Source organism: Meles meles, chromosome 13 (assembly GCF_922984935.1).
Source record: "Meles meles chromosome 13, mMelMel3.1 paternal haplotype, whole genome shotgun sequence".
Lineage (NCBI taxonomy): Eukaryota > Metazoa > Chordata > Mammalia > Carnivora > Mustelidae > Meles > Meles meles.
In genome coordinates, this window is record NC_060078.1 from 60,831,529 (window position 1) to 60,852,933 (window position 21,405).

Genomic DNA, 21,405 nt, shown 5'->3' on the forward strand with positions numbered 1-21,405 from the left:
TTTATTTATTTGAGAGAGAGAGATTGAGAGAGAGAGAGAAGGAAGGGGCAGGCAGAGGGAGAGGGAGAGGGAGGGGCAGGCTTCCCTATCCCTGCTCTTTGAAGGTCCACCCAATTCTTTCCTCCATATGGCATTTCTTGACCACCACGACCTACAGAGATCTTCCTCTAACAGGAGCTCACAGATCCTACTGCTAGTACTGGTCAGCTATCAATAAGCTGTAAGCCATCTCTTGAATTTATTCCATCTTCTGAGAACAAAGACCATTTATCGTATTTCTGTATTCCTCAAATGGCTAGCACGATCTGAAGCACACAGCAGGCACTAAATGCTAAATACTGATAGCTGAAGGAAGGCTAAAGAAAGCAAGAATGCAGGTTGCCTCAGTGGCTCAGTCCCTTAAGCGTCTGCCTTCAGCTGAACTCATGATCTCAGGGTCTGGGGACAGAGGCCCTCCTCAGGCTCCCTGCTCAGCAGAGAGTCTGCTTCTCCCTCTCCCTCTGCACCTTCTGCACCTTCTCTCTCTCGCTAATAAATAAATAAAATCTTTTTTTTTAAATAGCATTTTTTAAAAAAATATTTTATTTATTTATTTGACAGAGAGAGATCACAAGCAGATAGAGAGGCAGGCAGAGAGAGAGAGAGGGAAGCAGGCTCCCCGCTGAGCAGAAAGCCCGATGCGGGACTCGATCCCAGGACCCTGAGATCATGACCTGAGCCGAAGGCAGCGGCTTAACCCACTGAGCCACCCAGGCGCCCCTTAAATAGCATTTTTAAAAAAGATTTTATTTATGTATTTGACAGACAGAGATCACAAGTAGGTAGAGAGGCAGGCAGAGAGAGAGGAAGGGAAGCAGGCTCCTTGTTGAGCAGAGAGCCTGATGTCGGGCTTGATCCCAGGACCCCGGGATCATGACCTGAGCCAAGGCCTTAACCCACTGAGCCACCCAGGCACCCCAATAAAATCTTAAGAAAAAAAGAAAGGTGGGCTAATCATTTATTTGTTTTCCAACGGGATATTTCAAGGTCACAAAATTGGTCATCAATGTGACTAAAAGCTTAAGGAATCAGGTGCTCAGAGAAGGTTTTTTTTTTTTTCTCCTACTTTTTTTTCTTTTAATTAATTTATTTTTTCAGCGTAACAGTATTCATTGTTTTTGCACAACACCCAGTGCTCCATGCAATACGTGCCCTCCCTATTACCCACCACCTGGTTCCCCCAACCTCCCACCCCCGCCCCTTTAAAACCCTCAGGTTGTCTTTCAGAGTCCATAGTCTCTTATGGTTCGCCTCCCCTTCCAATTTCCCTCAACTTCCTTCTCCTCTCCATCTCCCAATGTCCTCCATGTCATTTGTTATGCTCCACAAATAAGTGAAACCATATAATACTTGATCAGAGAAGGTTTTGACTTGAGTCCTAAATTGTGACTATGTACTCTAAATACTCAGGGCTCTAGAGAATCTTCTATAAAGTTCTACCATGAAGCCCTCTCTTACCTATTAGGAAATTAAGAGCTGACATAAATCAGCATGTCATTTATTTGTATGAGAGAGAGAATGAACGTGTGCACACACAGGAGGTAGGGAGGGAGAGAGGGACAAGCAGACTCCTTGCTGAGCATGTAGCACCATGCAGGGCTGGATCCCAGGGCCCTGAGATCATGACCTGAGCTAAAGTCAGATGTTTCACTGACTGAACCACCCAAGCTCCCCTTTTTAAAAATATTTTCTTTCATTTTGCATAACATCTAAAATTATTTATTCCATTAAAACTTTACTATAGTGAAATGTGTTTTCTTTCTTTTTTTTTTTTAACGATTTTATTCACTTGTTTGTCAGTGTGGGACTCAAACCTCCAATCCCAAGATCAAGAGTTACATGTTCCTCCCACTAAGCCAGCCTGGCTCCCCAATATGGGCTCTATTTAAGGGGGAAAAAAAAGGACATATATAGAGAGACAGAAAGTACAACAGTGGTTACCTTCAAGAGGGGGGAGGGAATGTGTAGTTATTGTTTAATGAGCATAGGCTTTCAGTATGGAATAATGAAAAAGTTCTGGAGATGTATAGCAGTGATGGTTGCACAATGACGTGAATATACTTAACTATACTGAACTATACATTGGAAAATGGTTAAAATGATAAATTTTATGTATATTTTACCAGACACACAAAAAAAGGAGTCAAAATGAACAAGCTTCACAATCAACCTTGGACAAATGTTACAGCTGTGTATAAAATATAAAAAATGCATGCAGTTTATTATATTACATAATGCACAACCATTCAGTTACACTGAGGGTACTGACTGTTTCAAGGGCTTTGTCCTCCATGAAGAAAGACAATGAGAAGTAACCGAAAAATGTCATGTGTCTCTGGAAATCTGAAAAACAGCTCCAGTGCGAGAGAATGGGCTTTATTTATTAAGTAATAATGAATTTACAAACATCACCTTGAAATGCCTCAGACAGAGGCTGGGATGTGTCTGGGTGTTGTCAGAACTAAAAAATTCACAAATCTCTTGCCAGAACAAAATGGCAGGCTAGGCAGGCAGATCTAGCAAGAGTCTTCTCTTGTCTGCTATTTTACAAAGTGCTATAAATTCTAGTTAACACCTATCCATGGTCTTTAGGTTTTATTTTAGGAGTACGTTAGGGTCTACTTGGGGATTGAGTTCCTGATTTTTTCTTTGGACTTAGTTTGAGGCTAACAACTGCAGGGCCCTGCTGGATCCCAAAGCCAGCTCTTTAGGAAGCTGTTTATACACTTAACATTAAGTGATATTAGCACTGATATTCATAAGTGAAGGGAGAGAAGTGCTGCAACACATGTTGGAGATTATCAAGGCAGTCAAATACTTCTAATCCGATAGTGCTGAGAATAAAACCAAGTGCACTGCAATGCTGTCATTCAGCGCCCTTCAAAGTCAGTTAGGGAAGAGAAGTAACAACTATTTTGAGGGCAGTTTTGAAAAGGGTCCCAGAATAGTATCACCCTTTCCCACTCCCTAAGTGAAAAGGATTGCTAAGAGAGATAGCAAGTGAACAAAAACTCCATGACATAAGGACTACACTTAGATTATTCACCACTATCCCCACTATCCAGCACCATACCTTGTAAACAGCAGGCATATAACTATTTATTCCTTTGAGAGCTGCTATCCTTTCCCCACTCTTGAATAGGGCTGTATACTCTCTCTCCCCACACAAATCGCCTCATCTCTGGCTTGTGGACTCTTTCTGAGACTTTCATCACTTCATTTAACTTTGAGAGAAGTTGGAGGAGGGTGAGGACACGTGTTTACTAATCATCCTTTTCCAGATTGCCTCATGCGCCAGAATGGATTTTTATTATTGGTCTGTGGCTGCTACTGCTGTAAAGAGATTTCAGCCTGACCTTCCCAAGCTGCTGGGGGGTGAATACTGCACGTGGCTCACAGGGAAAATGTGCCCTTTTTTTTTTTTTTTTTTTTAAAGCTTTTAGACTAACCAGAGCTCACTGTGGTAGGAAAGTCACCCTTTCTTCCACCATACAAAACTCAAGATGTTGAATTCTTTTGCATAAAAATGACATAGTAAACTGATCTGAACTGGTCCAAGAAGGTAGCATCCTGAAGCACCTCACAGAGAGCAGTGGCATCAAAGAACAGTACTCATGAAAAAAGAAAATGAAAGCCATTTATAAAAGCAGTTTAAATAAGAGGATGGAAATCTCACAGCTGGCCTCACAAAAGAGAACAAATATGTCAAAGGGAACAACTGATAGTCTAATAGAGTCCTATCCATCTGGCTGAGGAAAGAGCCACTGGTGGGAATGCTGAGAAGCCTGTCTGTTAGGAAAAAGGCTGCCTGCTGCCTCACTGAGTGAGCTGAGGAGCTTTTAGAAACACTGGAACACAGGTTCACACCAGAGCTGGCTGGCTGTACCAGCAAAGGACTCAGAGAAGGGTTATACTGATACACTGGCAAAAAAAAAAAGGGGGGGGGGGAGTGTGTTTTTTTTTGGTTTGGAACTTACACCTGGGCTTTCAACTCATGACTACCTTGGCCCTCCATCTTGGAAGCTGGGGGGTGGGCGGGGGGAAGAAAGGAGATTGTGTGAATAGAATGTCTCATTTTGTGCTTTTAAAAACAGGACTCAAGAGTCTCACTCTGAAACATCAAGTTCAATCCCATGCCACGCTAATGCCCCATCTGTACTTTTATATAATGCAGAGCTGAGTGCAGGCACTTTGGGAGAAGGGGAAATCAGGCCAGACTCAAGGAAAACAAACACTAATGCTATCTGCATCTCCAGCTCAGTCCACAGCACAGAAAAACCTCAGAAATAATTGCTCAAGGCAAACAGAACTCAATTACTAAGGAAAATCTGCCCCAATGAGGGCTTATATTTTAACACACCAAACAGCATCAAATTAAGCTGAACTCAGAGTTTTTCTAATTGGCAGTTTTATCCATTTCTAAGTTCTCATTTCTTATTTTTAAATATCAAAATGACTCTCTGCCTAAAATTAAAAAAAGAAATGCCTATCACCCACTCTAAAATAATAATTCACTAAATTTTCACCTACATATCTTCTATATAATTAAATGAACGCTTCCAACGGCACAAAAGTAGAAGCCATCCCTCTATTTAAAGTACTATCAACAAATCGCTTAGTAATTGCTCTTAGAAGCCTGGTTCCTGCTACCAGCTCAGTCACAGAATACTTCTGCTATCAAAGAGAGGACAACTGCTTGATCCCAGCCACAACTTATTAGGGTCACTCTGGGGAGGGTACTGGCTTACCTGCTCCTCTGACAGTTGGGATATGTGATTCACAGCAGCATAGGATTCAATTTTGGGGTTAAAGTGATTGATGATGGCTCTGAAAAAAATAATTAACATTAATATGGCATCAGATAGAAGAAGCAGATAAATGAGTAAAAAACAAGTATCAAGTACCCTCTAGTTTAGAGTATGAGTGCATAGGAGTGATTGTCAGAAGCTAACCATCTTTTTATTGAACATGGGGATGAACCTGAGAACTCTGAAGTAAGAAGTGTTTACAATTTTTTAGACCAAGAGTAGAATCAAATGTCTCTGCTCTGCAAATGAACTAGGGGAGGGGGAAATCTCAACCAAACAAAAAAACAGAGCATCCTTCAGGCAAGAAACAGGACCCAGGGGTCTGTCCACTAGGGGGCCCTGCTGTTTCAGTCAGAAAGAAAAGTTGTTTGCTCTGCTCTGACTTGGGAGAACAGGGCACTCAGTAAAGCTGGACCATTACATAGGCTAAATACAATCTTTGAGAAATCTGAGTTTTGTCAAAGCCTAGAACCAATCTTCATACTTGTTAGTTAATAATTTCAAGGCAAAATTTTATTTCCAGCCATTCAAACCAAAATATGAGTGTCATTTTCAAACACTTCCTCGCCATCACCCTCACACTCAAGGTCACCAAGTCTTATCAAATCTAGTTCTTTAAAAATCTCTGAAATCTGAAATAAAGTTCCCTGAAACCCATGTTTTTGGTGTATATGTAGGTCCTTGTCATTTCTTGTCTAGCGCAGTAGAAAAAGCACAGGTTTCAGATCAGAGTTTATCGTAAGTCCACATTGATATAAAATAGATTAAATAAATGGGGAGAAGAGAAAAATCTTCCTAACAGAATAATTCCAAATAATATGTGTAGGTACTCTCCCCTTTAAGAGGTGGAACTTGGTTCCCATTCCCACGGAAGGTAGGACAGACTTAGTGACTTATTTCCAAAGAATAGTCAAAGGGAAAATAGTAACTTTACAGTAAAAAATCTTGGCAAATGCTACCTTATTAGTCAAATGATGGACATAAACATGGCCAGTGATTCATGTAGCTGTCATGTTACCCCTGGTATGATCTTATGATCTTCACCTCTGTTATACACTTCCCCAAACCCACAACCTGTCTCATCATGAGAAAAACATGCGACAAAGCCAGTTGGGGGCATTCTATAAAATACCTGGCCAGTACTCCTTAACACTGTCAAGGTCATGAAAAACTGTACTTGAGAAATTGTCACAGACCAGAAGATACTGGGGAGATATGACACCTAAATGCACGTGATACCCTGAATTGGACTCTGGACCAGAAAGAGAAAATAAACTGGCAAAATCCAAATAAAATATGGAGCTTAGGTAATAGGACTGTGTCACTTGCCAGTTTCTTGGTGATGAATAACTGTACCTTGGTAATGTAAGATGGAAGAAACCTGGTCAAGGGGCACATAAGAATTCTGTGTACTGTTGTTGCACTTTTTCTGTAATTCTAAAATTATTCCAAAGTTAAAAGCTTATTAAAACGTATGTGTGGGGTGCCTGGGTGGCTCAGTGGGTTAAGCCGCTGCCTTCGGCTCAGGTCATGATCTCAGGGTCCTGGGACTGAGTCCCGCATCGGGCTCTCTGCTCAGCAGCGAGCCTGCTTCCCTCTCTCTCTCTCTGCCTGCCTCTCTGTCTACTTGTGATCTCTCTGTCAAATAAATAAAATCTTAAAAAAAAAAAAAGTATGTGTGTACATGCACCCATATGAATGTGGTAGTGCAACAGAAATCATTGTTCTCTTTTAATATAACATTGATAGTATAAAACTCTTGAACCATTTAATATGGGTATAAAAGTATAAGTCAGACTTCAAAAAAAATCATGGTTTGACCATTTGTTATTTTGGATTTTTAGGAAGCTACATGTCTCAGAGGGAAAAAGTGGGAATAACACCTACCTTAGCACTTAGTACAGTACCCAGGAATAGTACATTGTAGGCATAAAATAAGTGTTTGTCGAAAGAGTGACTACATCTTAGAGGATTCTTGCAACATTTATATAATAAAGCAATGTCAAATATCTAGCACAGTGCCTGGCACACAGCTGGTACTCAATAAATATTCAATGAATGAACACATCAAACGGGACAGTAATGGGTCAGGAACAGAGGAGAATTCTGGTAACTTATTTTTTTCAGAGAATACCAAGAAGGGTAGAGATGTTATCTGCAAGTTAAGACTGTAATTTGGTCTAAACCCAAAGTGGGAAAGGATTTGGACCAAGTAGGGGTCAAATATTTTTCTCATTCAGAAGGTGAGGTTTGAGAGTATTGGCAGGGATGACAACAGTCCAGGAGCAGAAAGGAAAACCTGGAGCTTAAACCCAGTAAGACAGGGGGAGGAGGTTTAGAGAGGAACTGAAAATCCTCCCAAACCCAGCAGCAGTACCAAGTTCAAGTTAACTCAGTAGAGAGTATGAGTCATAGGGTCTAGCATCTAAGAGTGACAGATCAAGAAAATGAAATAGAGTAATCAAATCTATCTATGACTAGATCTTAGTTATTTTAGGAAGAAGAATCTGAACTCTGTAATACATTCATCTCATGGTTTTATAATGGTTTTTTCTTTTGGGTTTTCCTTAAACTTCTTAGTAAAATTTTTTTGAAAAAATGTTTTAAAAAAATTCTGACTCAACTGAGCTAGGGTTGTTTTTTTTTTTTTTTTTAAGATTTTATTTATTTATTATACAGAGATCACAAGTAGGCAGAGAGAGAGAGAGAGAGAGGGAGGGAGGAAGCAGGCTCCCCGCTGAGCAGAGATTCCCGATGTGGGGCTCAATCCCTGGACCCTGGGATCATGACCTGAGCCAAAGGCAGAGGCTTTAACCCATTGAGCCACCCAGGCGCCCTGGGTTGTTTGTTTTTGCTTGCCTAAGTTTGGAGAACGGAGAACTCCAAAGTATCTTCATGTCTGTCTGAGTGGGTGAGTAGCAGCCATGTGGGCCCAGGTGGCAACCCAGTGAAGCTGGTGAGGTCTGGACAATGAAATAATCCCTGGGAATGAAAGTGATGGGGATGATACAATTCTGTTCCCTTTCTACCCAAGGAATTCTTGCATGAGCAAAGAAAGCATGGAAGCAAAAAAAGAAGGAGAAGAGAAAGGAGAAATGGAAAGAAGACAGGAGAGGGAAGGGGAAGAGGAAGGAAGGGAGAAGAAATGGAATGAGGGAGAGAAAGGAAAAGCCTGGAAAGTATTCTCCTCAAAAAGTATATTTATTTCCTTCCCTTCTCAAAGTTGTACCTGTCAAGTGTCACTTGGATCTACAGATGGTCTATGTTGGCAGGGCATATATGCTGATATTGTTTGAGCATATTCATCCTGAGGGCATGAAAGATATGCCACTCTGGGAATTTGGAATAAGGATAAAATCATCCTCCAACCTCCCCTGTGACACTCCCATCCCAGAGCCTCAGGTCTCAGCAGGTAATTAAAGCCAGATGGAACAGTCTAAACCCAGTTAGCAGTCTCTAACCCAGTACCCGCAAAGGGCACAGAGTATATGCCTCTGCTTTATTTTTCTTGCTGTTTCTTTGGGACAGTTAAAAATCTGAGTACTAATCTGATCTACCAGAGGTGGCACATGCAGGGCTCTAAGCCTAAGAGGTAAGAAAAATTGTCTGATACTGGCTGTTCTCCTTCTAGGCTCTTCAGCAAGGAATTTCAGAGAGGGCTTGGAAGCTTCCTATTAAAGTTCTTGGGACCTCATATCGTTGAAATGGAAATTTGTTCTGAGATAGCAAAGAGATGACAAAACACTGAAACCAGGCTAAGTCCGCCCACACTGAGTAACACATGCCTTTGCAGTGACTGAAATACTTAGCTGCTCCTTCCCCAGGAAGTCTGCAGCCGGTTATAGGGCTCACCTGGGTTGTGATTCCACACTGCCCCATCTGGCCAGGTCCTAGAATAGGATTTATGCTAGTGGGAAAAAGATGACACACTAGATTTATAGATGAGAAGCCTCTCTTTTCTTTAGGCTTCCCTTCCCACTGATATCATCTCCAAAAGGATTTACTACCATCTCTTCTGAACTTTTTTTTTTTGGGGGGGGGTGTTCCTCAAAGATTCGAACACTAGCTCTCTTTCCTTTTACAGATCAAAATCTAACAGGTAGCAACTATCTAATGCTTAAGTCTAAAACTTGAGTGTTCCAGCAAGGAAGAAATGGCAATTTCTCTCACTTCCATCCTTCCCTCCACCATGTGAGGACACAAGGCAGTAGGCAGCTGTCAACTAAGCAGAAGAAAGTCCTTACCAGAAATTGACCCTGCTGAACCCTGATCTGGGACTTCTGGCCTCCAGAATTGTGACAAAACGAACATTTGTTTTTTAAGCCACCTATTCTAGCATACTTTGTTCTGACAATTGAGAAGACTAACATATAGATAATCTACTCTCCACAGGACCCTGGCCATTTGGGCAAAGCAGACTCCAAACCAGAGTCCATCTTTAGCAAAGTAGTAGAGTGGATAAAGTCTGCTTCTTATTCTGCAGGTGGACTTCCTCTCTTTAAACCCTTTATATTGTGGGTTATTATTTCCTTCCTTCCTAGAAGAGGATCCTGAGGTTTCTATGCCTCAAAGTTCCAATCACAAACACCACAAATGTAGCTACATGGGTGACCAGTTTCCTAGGCAGAGTGTGCCAGGCCCTTTAGCCTTTACTAAGGGAGAAACAGAGACTTCAATAAATGAGGATCTTGCAGGGGTTTCTAGGTGGCTTGTGCCATAGTGAAGACACACACACACTGAAGAAAGACAATATCTGAAAAATAGTAGGATGGGCAGCAACATACTGGCTAAGAAAGAGATGTTTGTTTTTCCCTTCATTTGCATCTTAAGGTTGATTTTCATCTAATTTTCAGCCTTCCAGGTATTTAAACAAAACCCAGTTTATGCCAGCCAAAAGCTTTTATGATGAAAAGTATTTTAGAAAAGGGGACTTAAAAGGAGGAAGAGGAGTAGGAAGAAGAGGAAGGTTTGAATGGGCAAAGAATGAGAAATCATAGCCATTATGAAAAAATTAAAATACGACAAAGATGACCAAAAAAGATGTCCCTTTGACATAGTGGCAAGATAAATGGGAAAAGGATAGTCTAGTCAAGAAATAGTGCTGGCAAAACCAGGTATCTACACACAAAAGACTGAAGTTAATCCCCTACCCCACACCACACACAAAAATTAACAGAATGGATCACAGATCTAAAATGTAAAAATCTTAGAAGAACACGTAAATCTTTGTGACCTTGAGTTAAGCAATGATTTCTTAGGGTACCAAAAGTAGAAGTGACCAAAGAAAAAGCAGGAAGAAGATTTAAAGAAGTAAGGCCCAAGGAAAGGGAAAGGAGTCTGGAAATCCAACTTTGTGGAGAAAGGGAATATAATTTCTAATCAAACTTCCAGCTTTTTTATTCCCCCCTCCAGCTTTATTCAAACTGAACTAAATGCTCTGTGAGAACAGGGACCAAATTTATTTTGCTCACCAATATATTCCTAAGACTTTAGCAAAACACCTGGCATACTAAGAGATTTCAAGTTTTCAAACTAAATGAATAAATCAAAGTCTAAGAAGGTTTTTGTTCAGTCTCACCACAAGGAAGGATATCCACGATCACCAGCTAAAAAAGTATGTTTTCATACTTTCAAAGGTATGAAAATAACAATAAAAATGTTTTATCCCCATCCCAAGAGAAGAGGTGGCTCAGACATGAACAGCTATCCTTCCAAGAAGGAACTAAAGTTGTCCCTGAAGACAGTAAAGCTTTCTCTTCCTCAAGTCTTACCAGGAGGCTACAGAAAAGCTTTCTGCCATTTCTTATTAATCTAATATTTTCTAAAAGTAAGCCGACGTTTTTGTTTGTTTGGGATGGGGAGGGGTAAGGAAGGACTGGGGGAGTGTGTTATACTCTGTTACTGGGTCTTCTAATACCAGTGAATTAGGAAGTCCCAAAAGGGAAAGATAAGAGAAACGGACAATGTCATAGTAAAGGTAAACTGCTAAAACCAGCTACAGAGAGATAGCTCTGTACCCAAAGCACCTTTAAGGGCAAGAATCTGGGCCACCCTCTAACGCAACTGCCAACTTCTGATTGCCAAAGACAGGGGTCACTTACACAAACTGAAGCAAAATGAAGTGGACAGATGGAATAGCAAGGCTGAGCCACAAACTGGCTAGGGATTTCTTGGTCCATTTTTAACTTATTCTCTCTGACTCATGACTCTGCAAAGCAGCTTTCTTTTCCCTAGTGCTGGGTGGATGATGGCTGAGACACATAGTTAATGCCCAACTTACCCAAGAAATACAGAAGAATGTTACCTTAACAATGTAGAAATGTAGATTAATAGGAAATGGAGACTCTTTCCAATATCCAGAGGGAATCTAAAGCAAATCCTCCAAAGATGCAAATTCTCACAGTACCAGCTATCTCCCACAGACAAAAGCATCTAAGGGTCTTTTATGAAACAATAAATAAATAATAGTTTCACCCAGAAGCCCAGAACATGGTGATTGTTTCCTTACTGAGCTATTTGAAGGAAGCAGCCTATCTCCAAAAGCTGTTTTGTAAATCCTTCAGGCAGAAAGGAGAAAAACAGGCAAAGGCTGTTTATAGGAAAAGTTTCTGTAGCTCTTATTCCAAGAAGTAAGAAACATAACTGGTACACTCAAGATGGTACACACTGGGAATATTCTTAAAAGTTTCACTCTAAAATTACTCCTATAAGGCTACCAGATTTAAAGAGTCTGATTATGGGTACATATCTGAAGCCTGATAAAAATAAATCTGTATCTCAAGCCCCAACCTCCTAAGAACTATAGTCCTGTATTTTCAAATACTTGCTAAACACGTACACCTGGACATCATGCTTTACTTACATGATTTTCTTCACATGGAATGCTATTTTCTTTACTCCCATAAAGCTAAGTCTTACTTTTCCCTTAAAGGTCCAGTTAAAATATCTCAGCTTCCCTGAACAACATGGTATGTATAATACGAAAAGCAAGGCTTTCCGGGCAGTGGATCCAAGTTAAAATCCGGATTCTTCCACTTCTAGACTGTATGACCTTGCACAAGACACCAGGAGCTCTAGTATTAGTTTTTTCATGTTACTGGATTGCCTTTGCAAAGCTTTCCTCTGTGTTTTCCTATATATACCATCTAACTTGACCGAAATGGAACTTTTTTCTTTTTTAATACAAGCAGCTTCCCCTCTCCAAGACCTAAAAAAGCAGTCCAGATATAATATACTATAGAGTTTATTCTCAGATAGCTGGGATTAAAGACAAGAAAATCATATTTATAATTGCTTCTACCTGGGAAATCTTTAAACATACAGGTAAGAGACTGGCTTCTGAGAAGGGGTAAAGGTAGGACTGAGTGGTATGTGGCAGCAGATAAAATGGTTCCTCTGGGGTTGAGTTATTTAAAAGTTTATCTATTTTATTTTAAAATAATCTCTACACCTAAGGTGGGGCTCGAACTCACGACCCCAAAATCAAGCATCTCACACTCTTCCAACTGAGCCAGCCAGGCACCCCGAGTTATTTAATTTTAAACTAGCCTTTCTTTTCACCTTCAGAATTGCCTCACATACTCCATTTCATGCAGTAATAAGCTTCCTTCCTCATGGAGTCAATGAATCTTTAGCCCATCCAATTCAACAACAACAACAACAAAAAAAACAATTTCCCTTGATGCCTGTTAACAGCAGTGCATTACAAGCCTCAGAGACTCTGCTGATTAACATTAAGCAAAATAAAACCTCAAATAAGAATACCTTCTAACCTTTTCACTTTGAAACTATCTAGTCAAAACTTTAGCAACTGGCCTGTTAGGGTTGTTCCCCTCATCCCCTACATGCTAGGCTTTACCTTTCATACCAATTATCCCCTTTCTTATACTGCTGCTCCTGTGGCCACTCATTTCAGGACCAGAGACATAAACATGGGTTCATTTCAACCTTACTGGAGAAGGCATTTTGGCAACCATCAGGAAGGATGTGCTACTGGCCATTGCATCTAGCTGCTTGACTTGCCCAAAGATCCAACTATGTAAATTGGTCTACTTTATTACTAAAGAGAACTTGATTTATTTGTGTTCACAAATTTATTAGTTGAAGGGAGTGGAACAGAAAAGGTGTGTCATTGACTACACTATAGTAACCCTCACAGTTCAACCTAAGGAATGATATGAGTTCAGCATTTCTCTTGATTTCTAGGTGAAAAACACATGTGTCATACTAGATAACTTATTCACCTACCAGACTACATTTTCGTCCAGTCTCGGCACTGAACAAATGAAGGTTCAAAATTCATTAACTGGAGGGAAACAAGGAGTTAATGTGTACGAAATGTACATGCACACGGCCTGAGGTGCAGTTGCCTCATTTTCTGAAGCTGTGTGCATGACTACGCATTTTGGCAGTTTGGGCTTTTCTACCTTGATGCATGACTTTGCTCAATGTAGGTTTCCACCTCATCACCTGCTGGAAGTTAAGCAATTGGTCATAGCTACTTTGCTTGAAAAATGTGCTAATTTCTAGTTACTATGGCCCCAAACCATAGATTTAAGCCAAGTAAGATGCCATGGGCTTTACACTTTGGCTAAATTATCTCCTCTAGCTCTGTTGTAAGAGAGGAATGGAATTCCTTCTTGCATTACATACCAGCCTGACATTTTTCCACTGTTTCTACAATCACAATGAATGTAAATGGAGAAGAACAAACCACAGGAGTTGAAGGAACTACATAAGTAAAATGGACCATCTACATTTCTATAAAAGACCTCACTTAATCCATTCCCCTTAGGAATGTCTACTGTTTATTAAACCTTTCTCTCAATAAATGAACAGAGGTGCCTAAATTTTCCTAGGATCAAAACACCTCCAAGATTAGACAATCTCTGCTCAGATCCCATTGCTCTGTGCTACAGATTCCCTTACACCATCTCTAGCTACAGGCCAGGAGTTGCTGGCAGTTCCAGGGGATACAGAATGCAAACCCTTGATAGCCTTTACAATTACTTTAGCCCTGGATTTCCTATCTCCAGAGGTAAGGCCCCTCTACACTCTCAGAAACATCTCGTAAATATAGAAGAACAAAATAAGTCATGTGAAAGGGCTATTAGAGCTTCTGTCTCACTTCAGGACATAAGAAAATCCTTTTTTTTTTTTTTTAAAAGATTTTATTTACTTATTTGAGAGAGCAAGAGAGTGACAGAGAGCGCAAGTGGGTAGGAGAGGGAGAAGCAGGATCCCCACCAAGCAGGGAGCCAGACCTGGGGCTGGATCCCAGGACCTTGGGATCATGACCTGAGCTGAAAATAGATGCTTAGCCAACTGAGCCACCCAGGCACCCCAGGACATTAGAAAATCCAAATACATGCCTGGAAAGGCTTCTGAGGCAGTGGGGATCAGCTCAAAACCGCAAGAAGTGATCTAATTCTAATTAATGGTGAACTAATTATAGTTAATGGTGAAAGTTCCAATCCCTTGAATGTGACTCAAGAACTTTTAAAAACCTGTCATGAGTCAAAAGCCTGAAGTATTTTAATTACATATCATTCCCATTAGCCCAATTAATCAATTTATTATACTATATTTAACTTTTTTAAAAGATTTTATTTTTAAGTAATCTCTACACCAATGTGGTTTGAACTCACTTCTCAAGATCAAGAGTCATATATTCCACCAACTCAGCCAGCCAGGCGTCTCAATAAGATATTTAACTTTTAAGCATGGAAAAGCAGTAAACAGGAGGACAAAAAAAACCCCCACGATCGGGGCGCCTGGGTGGCTCAGTGGGTTAGGCCTCTTGCTTTCGGCTTAGGTCATGATGTCAGGGTCCTAGAATAGAGCCCCACATTGGGCTCTCTGCTCAGCAGGGAGCATGGCTCCCTCTCTCTCTCTCTCTGCCTGTCTCTCTGCCTACTTGTGATTTCTTTCTGTGTCGAGTAAATAAATAAAATCTTTTAAAAACCCCAAAAAATAACAAAATCTGCAACTGACTAACTTAGGCTTCTTTTTCTATCACGTCAAAAACAGGGAAATTGTTTTAGAGGATCACATGCTGCTAGATTGAAGGGAGAGGGAAATATTCTGTGGACCCTATACTAGTTAGAGAAAAAGAGGCACATGGATCCCTAACTAAGTTAGGAGAGCTGTGCATATACCTCAGCGGCGGGGAAGGAGGATTGGGGAAGCGCCTGTGGACAAAGGAGAAAGAAGGTCGTCAAGATTTCTGAGTAGTCCAGTGTCGGCCATAAGGACACCATTCTAGTAAGGAGTGGTCTGATGTTCACGAATAGGAGAGAGGGAATGGTGGCCATATGGATCACACACTGGTGTTCAAGTACTCCAAGTAAAGAATGAAATTAAAAGACATGGAAAGAGGTTTATGTTTCATCCCAGGGGGACCTTTTAGAACTCCTCAGGAAAGGCAATCAGCAAGTCTGCCAAAGTAATTAAGCAAGTGAACATTTACCATAAAGCCCACATCAGTTAAGTGAACAGAGATGAATCTTATTACAGTGCACTGTCAGCTCTGAGCCTGCAGGTGCTAACCACCGACATGCGGCATCACTTGGCCCTGTCTGTTTGCCTGCCCACTGTGACGGAGAGCTTCACCCTTCTTGTCAGCTCGGAAAAAGCAGGCTGCTTTCACCGGCTCTGGCAGTGACTTATGTGGCCTTCAGAGAGGCTCTAGCACAAGTGGTTGCCTATAAGAAGCCTGGGTGTAAATAGTGGGGGCAGGCTGGCTCGAGAAAGGAGCCCTGAGAGAAAGAGAGGACAGGTGTGGGAGAAAGCAGGGGAGCTGGGGAGCAATCGGGTTAGTAAAGTAAGAATGAGATAGTTGAGGAAGTGGAGGATTAAGGAAAGAATAAACAAGCTGCTCAAATGTTGAACCATTCTGCTTAAGTGAAGTTGATATTTTTCTGAAAAGGGAAAAAGTTAAAACATCAATGCAAACTACTTTCTCCATGAAAAAGAATGTTACTGAGGAATACTGCTTTTGCAATGTTAATGGCAGCCTTAATATCGGCTTTATTCATGAGTTAACACCAAAGGTCAAGAGCCAGATTTTCTCAACAACCTAATCATTATCTATTATCGAACAAAATGCATTTGCTAGAGGAAATGAGTATTTATCAATTATTTGAAGATTTACAAATGGCACCTGGTGCACCTTTCGGCTCTATTTCTTTCTGCAAATAAGTATGAGAGTCAAAAGGAAAGCCCTCAACAGACTAAAGGGCAGCCTCCCGTGTCAGAGACCCAGGCTGCTTCTATCAGACAGAAACCTCACTGGAGAAAGGCTCTAAGAGCACCTGTGAGGACAAATTCAAAAATCATACAGCACTTTCAAAACTCATCAAAGGGCATGTGTTTATCCCTCAAACGAGTGGATAAGAGTGAACAGCTAAGTAGGTAAGGCCCCTATGTTGAGAAAGCAATAAATCTAACTCATTATAGAGGGAAGGTCTGAAAGACCTAAGAGACAGGACAAGCCAACTAAGGAAATGAGATGGAATGGGCGGGCTGGGGCCAAAATTGATGGTCTCAAAGCACACGCTCGAGCAGGCACTCCTAGATCTAAGCTTCTCTCTAGGCCCAGAACAAGAGCACAAAGAGCTGTGGAAGAAAATGATTTGCAACCTTACTTTCTACTACAGCTCTTTGTTTACAACAGGGCCTGCAGCTTCCCTACATTCAAAGGCAGTGGGAGGTAGGAGAAGCAGGGGAGACTAGATGACTACTACGTAGATCCAAGCAGTACTGCCCAGGAGAGGACTTAATGGGCGGATAAATTTGGGGCCTGATTTCCTGACAGCACCTCCAGTAATAGCTAGTAAAGCAGTGAGAGCCAGGGTGAGGGCCAGCGCCAAACATTCATCATAATAGTGCAATGAGTTGACAGTCTTTGGGGGAGTCTATGAAATTCCAGAGTAAGAAAATGAAGCCCGCATGGAGAGGGTGAGGCGGTTGGCTCTGGCAGATTGTCTCTACGGGAGGCTGGGTATAATTGTTTTATGCTCACAAAGATGTTATTAGCTGTTTTCTCTCCAATATACCAGAGATAGTGGTAAGATTTTTTCCCCTCCTGAAAAGGTGACACTACCAAAAGGAAAAATTTAGTTTGAAAGCAATTACAGAACTTTGTTTACCCTATATGCACCATTTTAGAAAAAGAACTTCTCTCTGTTCTCCTCCTCCCTTACTTGTCAAATTGATTGCTTTCCCACAGAATGAAGGAACACTCTATCCCTAGAAAAAAGGTGTATGGTATGAAGTTAAGGGATGGCTGGCATAGCCTGTGACTCAATAGTTCAGCTTGTATGACAGACACTTGAATACCTACTATGTGCAGGTACTGTGCCAGGCAATGGGGGAGGTAAATGAAATGTGATCCCAGATAGAAAGGAATTTACAGATTAGTGGAAAGATAAATACCACAGACATAATTTCATTAAATGCACTAAGGACTAGACAGTAGACAAAAAGGTCTCATAGGAACACTGAGGAGGGCTATTTTGCCCAACCTGGGGGCTTAGGAAAGGCAGCCTGAAGGGGATGGTATATCCAAAGGAGTCTTGAAATAATAATTTAATCAGGCAAGGAAAGGTGAGATGGTCCTAGTACGTAGGCTTATAGGGATAGAGACTAATACCCAATTTTTTTCTAAATCAGACTACAGAAACCTTACTAGGTAAGTTAAATGTGGTTCATGCATTCAAAAAACAGCCAAATTTTCCCCAGTAAACCAAAGAAAAAAGTTAGCGTTTCCCTTCCCAGGGTCTTGTTTTCAATCTTTTCCAGCAGGATCCCTTTGTGAAAGCCATGAGACCTTTGGGGTCCTTTTTGCTCAGTGCTGACTCCAAGATGCTCATGGAGATGGGCCGTGGCAGCTTCTGTAGATCGTCTCTGCTAAACTAAGTGTAAGCACAAAGCAGCTAAGTTGAAGGCAGGCCTTTCAGCCTCACATGAGAGTGACTAGATCTCAGCTGGGTCTGCCCATCCTCTCCAGCGTGTCGGTCTCCAGCTGGTGATGCAGCTGCTTCACTTAGAGCCACACTGAAGCCTCTATTCTCTCATCGCCACCAAACCATACTGAAGAGACTAAATGGCTCTGCTCTGCAGCTGCCTGTTAATTATAACCGTTTCCTTAGTTCTCTTTTGGCTTATAAGACAATAATATACATTTGGAAAGGTCCTCTGTAAGAAACACATGAGAGAACTTTTAACCTCAAGAAGAACCTGAAAAGACACCTTACTGCCAAGAGCAGTGAGGCATCCAAACCCCGAGAACAGGGCATGGGAAACAGTATGAGAACACGTAGATTTCTTCAGAGGGGCCTCCAGCTTACATAAAGAACAGGAGCCCACCACTCAGCCAATGAGAGGATTTTTTAAGGCATCCTGAAAAGCATCTTTAAAATTCAGTGAATCTGCAACATAAAAATAGCATTAACTGCCTTGACTTGTTACTTAAAAAAAGGGAAGAAAAACAATGCATAATGCTATCAATAATTCATTTCCAAGTGGCTTTAGTTGTCTCAAAGCCCCATTTCATATAATTAAAACCTTTTGGCTGTCCTCTTATTACCCTAGAGGGAACTAGAATTCAGTAAATTCTACTGTGTTGGGATAAACAATTCAGATCATCATTGAGAAAGGGGTCTGTTTCTCTGGTAACAATTCCAAGCATACTTCCTGGCTATACCGGGTTAGTTCAGGAGCTGCCAAGACTGTCTTTCCTGTTGTCTATTAAGGTCTGAAACAGACTTTTATAATGGAGCTCCAAAGACACAACTGGGGAGCACAATCAGAGGGAGAGCCCTATAAGCACTTCCTAGGCATCTCAATATCCACTTCCCTAGCTTAGTACCCTAAGGTCAGCTGATAATTCTGGGAGAAGATAAGGCCTTGGAAGATGAAACCATTTATTCCAGCCATCCATTTATTCACTCAACCAACATTTATTGTACCATACGGTACTCTGCTAGGAGCAGAGATTACAGAAATAAGGGAAAGCGTGGTTTCTGTTTTAGGAGCTCACCATCTAATGATGGACACACATATATACAGCCATTGAAACAAAAGAAATCTTACCATTTGCAACCACATGGATGGAACCACAGGGTATTATGCTGAGCAAAATAAGTCAATCAGAGAAAGACAATTACATGATCTGACTTCATACTTGGAATTTAAAAAACAAGACAGAGGGGTGCCTGGGTGGCTCAGCAGGTTAAATCCTCTGCCTTCAGCTCAGGTCATGATCCCAGGGTCCTGGGATTGAGCCCCGCATCAGGCTCTCTGCTCAGCAGGGAGCCTGCTTCCTCCTCTCTCTCTCTGACTGTTTCTCTGCATACTTGTGATCTCTGTCTGCCAAATAAATGAATAAAATCTTTACAAAAAAAAACAAAAAAACAAGACAGAGGATCATAGGGAAATGGAAGGGAAAATAAAGTAAGATGAAATCAGAAAGGGAGACAAACCCTAACTCGTTTTTTTTTGTTGTTGTTGTTTTAAGATTTTATTTATTTATTTCCAGAGAGAGAGTGAAAGAGAATGAGAGCATAAGCAGGGGCAGCAGCAGGCAGAGAGAGAAGCAAGCTCCCCACTGAGCAAGGAGTTGGATGCAAGACTCAATCCAAAGACTCTGGGATCATGACCTGAGCTGAAGGCAGACACTTAACTGACTGAGCCACCCAGGCATCCCAAGAGACGCTTAACTACGGGAAACAAACTGAGGGTTGCTGGAGGGGAGTTGGGTGGGAGGATGGGGTAACTTGGTGATGGGGATTGATGTACATGGGGGGCACTTAACATAATGACCACTGGGTGTTACAAACAACTGATGAATCACTAAATTCTACCCCTGAAACTAATAATATGTGTTAATTGAATTTAAATAAAAAATAAAATAAAATTTAAGGAAAAAAATAAAATAAAAGCCATATTGTAGGGTGATAAATGCTCTAACAGAAACGTACAAAGTCCTGTGGCAATGCCACTGTGAACGGTTCAGCCTCAAAGAATCCAGGAATCTTTTTTTTTTTTTTTTAAGATTTTATTTATTCATTTGACAGAGAGAGAGATCACAAGTAGGCAGAGAGGCAGGCAGAGAGAGAGGAGGAAGCAGGCTCCCTGCAGAGCAGAGAGCCCGATGTGGGGCTCGATCCCAGGACCCTGAGATCATGACCCGAGCCGAAGGCAGTGGCTTAATCCACTGAGGCGCCCCTCCAGGAATCTTTCGAGGAAGGTGACATCTGGGGTAGATTTTGAAGCAAAAGCAGAATTTTGTTAGGAAAGAAGAGGAATGGGAAAACATTCTAGGTAAAAGCGTGTGTGAGGGCGCAGAGGTATGAAATTGGAGACTCTGCAGCTAGGTCTAATTCGGCCAGATCTTAGGATAGATGGGACAGTGATAGTAAATAAGGTTACAAAGGTAGGCTAGGGTCAAGGTGTCATATGAAGATGTCTGGACATTATCCTATCAATGATGGGGAATCCCACTAGATTTAAAATGTCGTGATTTGGGGACACCTGGGTGGCTCAACAGGTGAAGCATCTGCCTTTGGCTCAGGTCATGATCCTGGGGTCCTGGGATCGAGTCCCATGTTGGGCTCCCTGCTTAGGGAGGAGTCTGCTTCTCCCTCTCTCTCTGCCCCTCCCCCTGCCACCCACCCCCACCTCTCTCAAATAAATAAAATCTTTTAAAAAAATAATACTTAACAAGTGTTCTTATTTATACATCCTTGCAATCATTTAGGAATGAAGTTACTAGGAATGAAATTACTATGTCTTAAGGTTTGGGTAACTCGAACTTCACTGGATATTGCCACACTGCCCTCAGAGTGATGGTACCAACATACTCCCAAGAGCAGTGTAAAAACCTGTGCTTCTGAAATTCAACTCTAGTGACCGAATACACTGAACAGGAGCCACTGTACAGGGAAGATTAGAAGCAGAGAGAATAGTCAGAAGGCTCTTGTAATATGAGATATTATGAGGTCTTAACGAAAATGATGGTTGTCTAAATGGAGAAGAATTTACTTGAAAATTCTTAGGAGGTAAATGTGGAAGAACCTACTGACTGATTGGGCGAAGGCGAGAGAAGACTTTAAAGCAACCTTAAGATTTTTACTGTAGGCAACTGAACAGATGATGCTGTCATGAACTGAGATGGTTCTTAAATTGTGGAGGGAAGGCAATAAGGCTTATTCTTTGGAATGTCAAGTTTGAGGTACTTGTGAAACCTCCAGGCAGGGTATGGAGTTCAAGAGGCAAGACCATACTTGTGGTAAAACCTATGACGCTTGTTTACCCTGGGAGCTACAAGGAATCAGATGTGTAGGCTCAAAGCAGTTAAGAAAAAAAATAAAGAAAACAGCCTTTCTACTAGTTAACAATGGTTTCTTTATTGCAGGGGGAAAAAGTCAGTTATGTGCTCCAAGAAACAAGGTAGGTACCCTCTCCTTGAATTAATTCTATATCTGATTTTCCACCTGTCTAGATGAAAAGTAAAACCTTCAGCCTAAGGTGGAACAAGCAGGGATGAAAGAAGACA

The 21,405-nt window shown here is 41.4% G+C and overlaps 1 protein-coding gene and 1 pseudogene across 5 annotated transcripts in view; one reads left to right on the top strand and one right to left on the bottom strand.

Moving 5' to 3' along the window:
- ARMH3 (armadillo like helical domain containing 3) overlaps positions 1 to 21,405 on the bottom strand; it is a 182,846-nt gene that overhangs the window by 30,428 nt on the left and 131,013 nt on the right. For all 5 annotated transcript variants that reach the window (XM_046027652.1, XM_046027653.1, XM_046027654.1 and 2 more), the window contains exon 24: positions 4,788 to 4,866. In XM_046027652.1, coding sequence (XP_045883608.1) covers positions 4,788 to 4,866 — 79 coding nt within the window. The remainder of the gene's footprint in view (positions 1 to 4,787; positions 4,867 to 21,405) is intronic.
- LOC123955543 overlaps positions 8,163 to 21,405 on the top strand; it is a 34,692-nt pseudogene continuing 21,449 nt past the window's right edge.